At 54.2% G+C, this 4,864-nt stretch overlaps 1 protein-coding gene across 1 annotated transcript; it reads left to right on the top strand.

The window, feature by feature from the left end:
- Nucleotides 1-392: 392 nt before the first annotated feature.
- TMEM222 (transmembrane protein 222) lies at nucleotides 393-3,910 on the top strand (the record flags this gene model as incomplete). Its single annotated transcript, XM_008935938.1, has 5 exons — nucleotides 393-477; nucleotides 1,183-1,214; nucleotides 1,872-1,968; nucleotides 2,126-2,256; nucleotides 3,823-3,910. Coding segments are annotated over 5 exons (433 nt in total), but the record flags the coding sequence as incomplete, so codon positions are not given.
- Between the last annotated feature and the right edge of the window lie 954 nt (nucleotides 3,911-4,864).

A 4,864-nucleotide genomic window follows, 5' to 3' on the forward strand; every position in this document is an offset into this window, starting at 1 on the left:
GGAGCAGAGCCCGACCCCCCCCTGGCTCCAGGCTCCTGTCAGGAGCTGTGCAGAGCCAGAAGGTCTCCCCTGAGCCTCCTTTGCTCCAGGCTCAGCACCCCCAGCTCCCTCAGCTGCTCCTCCCCACACTTGGGCTCTAGACCCTTCCCCAGCAGCTTCGTTGCCCTTCTCTGGCCACGCTCCAGCCCCTCAAGGTCCTTCTTGGAGTGAGGGTCCCAAAACTGACCCCAGGCTTCAAAGTGTGACCTCCCCACTGCCAAGCACAGGGGATGATCCTTGCCTTAGTCCTGCTGGCCACACTAATTCTACTCTTTTTGCCAGCATGTTGCCTGCACTGGGTGGGATTTGGGGGCAGATACCTGAGCCTGACCCCCTGCTTGTTGCCTGTGTAGGTGGCTCTTCCCCATCATTGGCCACATGGGGATCTGCACCTCAACCGGCGTCATCCGGGACTTCGCGGGGCCCTACTTCGTCTCGGTGAGTGCACGGGGGGTCTGGGTGCTGCCCCAGGACTGGCTTCCTCTGCTTCTCACCTTCATCGGTGACTTTTGAGCCATCCCCTCTCTTTTGCAGCAGAAAGCTCTGCAGAGGAACAGCTTTGGGTGTTGCTAAGCTCACAGGTATCTGCTGTGACTCCCTGGGCCACTGTTGTTTGGGGACAATAGGATAGGTTGTGGCTGGTTTGGTGAGAAGGGAGAAAAAATTTGTGGTCTAGGCTCTGAATTGGGAATTTTGGACCTAAATTGTCTTCATTCTGAGTAGCAAATGCTGCCTTTCAACTTCCTCAGCGTGCTGCTTAGTGCCAGGTACGTGCTGGTCTGAGCTGCTTTAGAGTCTGGATATTGGAAGTAAGGGTGTTTTAATTTGGGATAATTAATACACTTAAAAGACTGGGATATTTACAGCTTTGAGTTAACCAGTTATTAACAGTTAAAAAGGAGGTGGAATGAGGTACTGTACCACATAGCTAAACATCAGCACCTACAGGGTATAAATATGCCTGGAACAGGAAAAATGATAGAAATCCCAATGCAGGTGCAGAGATAAGATCAGAGCAGTGCCTTGAGACCCCTGAGGGGACACAAACAGCTTGTCAGGAAGCAGTCGTGGGCCTTCCAGCCAGGGGCACGTCCCGAGCTTTGCGTGGGGTTACCCTCTTGAGACATTTTTCCTTTCTTGTAGGAAGACAACATGGCATTTGGGAAGCCGGTGAAGTAAGTGCTCTTGTTAGTTTTTATTGAACTAACCAAGTGACCTGCAGATGTTGTTTAATTCCCGGAGCCAGACGTGCTGTAATATTGCTTTGCTGGGTGTTCAGATAGCCTAATTCAAGCTGATGGCTGCTGTGTCTCTGCTTTTCAAGAAAACACATTCAATTAAATCTTCTTAGAAGCGTGACAGCTACGTAATGGCATTAATAACTCGAGCTGTGCAGAGCCTTTATGGGAAGAAATAAAAGGCTAAAACATTTAAAGATAATACTATCAACAAATGCTCTGAGTAAATAGTGCCTGCACTGTACTAATGAACTCCCTGTCCCTGGTTTTCGGGGGGAGGAGGAGCTGAGGTGCCCAGGCTTTGTGTGTCTGTCAGATCAGGTTTAGGTTTTGAATGGCCAGGAGGTTTCATAGCACGGGACGCGAAACCACTTCAGAGTTTTGCCCGTGCCCCCGAGGTCTGAGGTTTCTGGGGTGCTGGGGGTGCTGAGCAGTAGTTCCTGCTGCCCTCCACAGCAGATGTGTGTCTGGAAGAGCTCCACAGGCTCAGGAAGTAGTGGGTTTCTCCAAATCCTTTCAGGATCCCTGCTGGGAAGGGCGAGAAGTTGCGAAGGCGCAGCCGTAATGCGAAGGGATCTGTTCTCACCCCTGTAGGTACTGGAAACTGGATCCCAGCAAAGTCTACTCCACTGGTCCCAATGCCTGGGACACGGCCGTGCACGACGCCTCAGAGGAGTACAAGCACCGAATGGTATGGCTCTGGTGATGCCATCAAGGGGGAGCATCTCCCCAGGGTTTGGGTCCTTGCTGCATGGGTGGGCCCTGGGGGTCTGCACTGGCACAGGGTGCAGAGCTGGGGAGCCTCAAAGGCAGGGTTCCTAATCCCATGCCCCTTTTTTCTGTCCCAGCACAACCTTTGCTGTGATAACTGCCACTCTCATGTGGCTCTGGCCTTAAACTTGATGAGATATGACAACAGCACCTCCTGGAACATGGTGAAACTCTGCTTCTTCTCACTGCTGTATGGGAAGTATGTCAGGTGAGCTGAGGAGCAGCAAAGGGGCTCCATTTCTTGTGTTCTTCTAACCCTCTAAAGCTTCTGCCTGTCTTGTGGACAATCCCAGAATCCCAGCATGGGGGGGTTGGGAGGAACCGCTGGAGATCATCTCGTCCAACCCCCCTGCTCCAGCAGCTCACCCACAGCAGGGGGCCCAGGGTCACAGCCAGGCAGGTTTGGGATCTCTCCAGAGCAGGAGACTCCACAGCCTCTCTGGGCAGCTGCTCCAGGCTCGGCCACCCTCACCCCAAAGAAGTTTCTCCTCCTGCTCAGGTGGCACCTCCTGGGTTCCAGTTGGTGCCCGTTGCCCCTGGTCCTGTCGCTGGGCACCACTGACCAGAGTCTGGCCCCAGCCTCTTGCCCCTCGGGGGCCCTTTAGCTCTTGCTCAGCACTGATCAGATCCCCTCTGAGGCTTCTCCTCTCCAGCTGAACAGCCCCAGGGCTCTCAGCCTGTCCTGGCACAGAGATGCTCCAGCCCCTCAGCATCTCCAGAGCCTCCCCTGGACTCTCTCCAGTAGCTCCTTGTCTCTCTTGAACTGGGGAGGTGGCCTTGTTAGGGCAGAGCAGAATGGGAGTAGAACCTCCCTTGACCTCTTGGCCTTTAGATATTCATAAGCATTGATTTGTAAGTATTGATAAGGTGCCATGGAAGGGAGGAACATCACTCCACAGTGTGTGGGGATGTGTGGCTGGTAGGTGGAACTGTCACTGCCTGCTGCCTCTTCTGAGGAAATGACCCGAGGGTGCTTGCTGGGTGCACTAGGTGCTGCTCCTGAAATACTGTATTTGGCAGCTAATTTAGGGTGCCTGGAATTTGGGCCATGCAACTAAAGCAAACCTCACTCTATTGTCTTTAGGCTGGGTGAGATCAGAACACAAGGTCACTGAATGGCTTGTCTCCAGGGGTTACTGGGTTCTCTTCCCTCTCTTGAATTTTGTTTACATAAAAACTGGTCAGATTTCCCACTGCTGCAGAGCTTCCAGCTTGAGTGGAGAGGGAAGCCCTGAGCTTTCCTTACTAGAAGGAGTGATTAATCTCCATTGCAGCTCCTTGTGCCTGAAGAGGAGATTCTGCAAGGCCTGCAGAAAGCTTTTGAGTAGCTCCACCTCTCTTGGGTCTTCCCTGTTGTGGGAAATCTTCTCTGCCAGGTTCCAGGCAGGTGTGGTCCCTGCTGTCGTGGTTCAGCACACCAGCAAGCTGAGCAAAGAGGCCTGCAGTAACAGGCTGTCCTTTTCTGGGCTCTCCTGCCACCACTCCTGCCTGTGCAGATGTGGAAAGTGCTAGTCTGTGACCTGAACTGCAGCTGGAAGGAGAGTCCAGCTCCATTGTTCATGAGGTAGTTGGCTGTGGACCTGATTTGGTCTCAATTTTTAACAGACTGAAGCTGCAGGGTGTGATGTGCCAGCAATGGGTAAGAAGTTAGGAGGGCACCTGTCTCCCTCTGATTCCTCCAGCTGTTGCTCTCTCCTTCTCTCCCTTTTGTCTTCCTCTGCTGATTTCTTACATTTAAACCCTTCCTTTTTTTCCTTTTTTTCCCATTTTGCAGTGTAGGGGGATTTGTGAAGACCTGGTTTCCCTTTGTCCTCTTCCTGGGGGTGATCGTGACCATCGTTCTCACACTTCACCTGCGGTGATGGCAGCTGTGACCCCCCCATGCCGTGGGCACAGGAAGGAAGGAACTGTGACTGTCCCAGCCAGGTGGGGGCAGGGGACTCTGCCAGGGAAGGTGGCAACTCCACTCCATTGTAGCAGCTCATCTTTGTTTCCTGGAAGTGGCTTCTTTTCCCTCTGTTCTTGTTCTGTCGATGGTGTCTCCCGGCGTCAGGGCTCCTGCTCTCTCCCTTGCTGCAGTCTGGTGGGTAAAAACGCCCTCAGGAAAGGAGAGGGTGTGGGCACCTTTGCTCTCAGTGCCAAGGAAAAAGCTGTGAAGCAAATCCTGCCTCCTGGTTCAGGAGCACGAGGGGATGAACCTCGTGAGGTTCTCTCTGCTCGTCTGCTTCCTTCCTCTTGGCAGACTTCATCAGATGCTTCCTCGGATCCCCTCGGAGTCTCTGAGGAGTTTTTGTTTCCCTGATGGGTGACTCTCCTGTAGCAGGAGCTGCCAAGTGGAGGTGTGGGGCTCGGTCTCCCCAGTAGTGACAGGGAGGTGTTGAGGGCGGGATGTTGCTCTGAGGAACACTCTGTGGCAGGGCAAATCCATCTGGTCCTGCTGGTGAGCCCAGAAAGGCAGGAAAGTCAGATCCACCCGCCTGGGGACGGCTCGTGGCGGTCTGCACGCTTCCAACAGCCTGTTGTGGAGTCTGGAGTCTACTACTGAGTCCCTTTTAGCTTGTGCCAGAGACAATTCAGCTCCCCAGCTTCTCCCCTGGCTCTGAATCTCTGGAATGGTCGTGGCTCTGCTCACGAGCCACTTGCTGTCCTTTGATCCTGGGACTGTGTCGCAGCGCAGCCGAGCCCGCGGCAGCCCGCGGGGCGTCTTGTCGGGGCGCCCCGCGCACCCCGCGGCAGCCGCCGGTGCCTCTTCTGGGGCAGCAGGCTTAGGGCAGGGCTTTGAAAGAGTCCATGAGAGCAGCACTTCAGACCTGAGC

The sequence above is a fragment of the Merops nubicus genome, unplaced genomic scaffold (genome assembly GCF_000691845.1).
Source record: "Merops nubicus isolate BGI_N331 unplaced genomic scaffold, ASM69184v1 scaffold38852, whole genome shotgun sequence".
In the NCBI taxonomy this organism is placed as follows: Eukaryota; Metazoa; Chordata; class Aves; order Coraciiformes; family Meropidae; genus Merops; species Merops nubicus.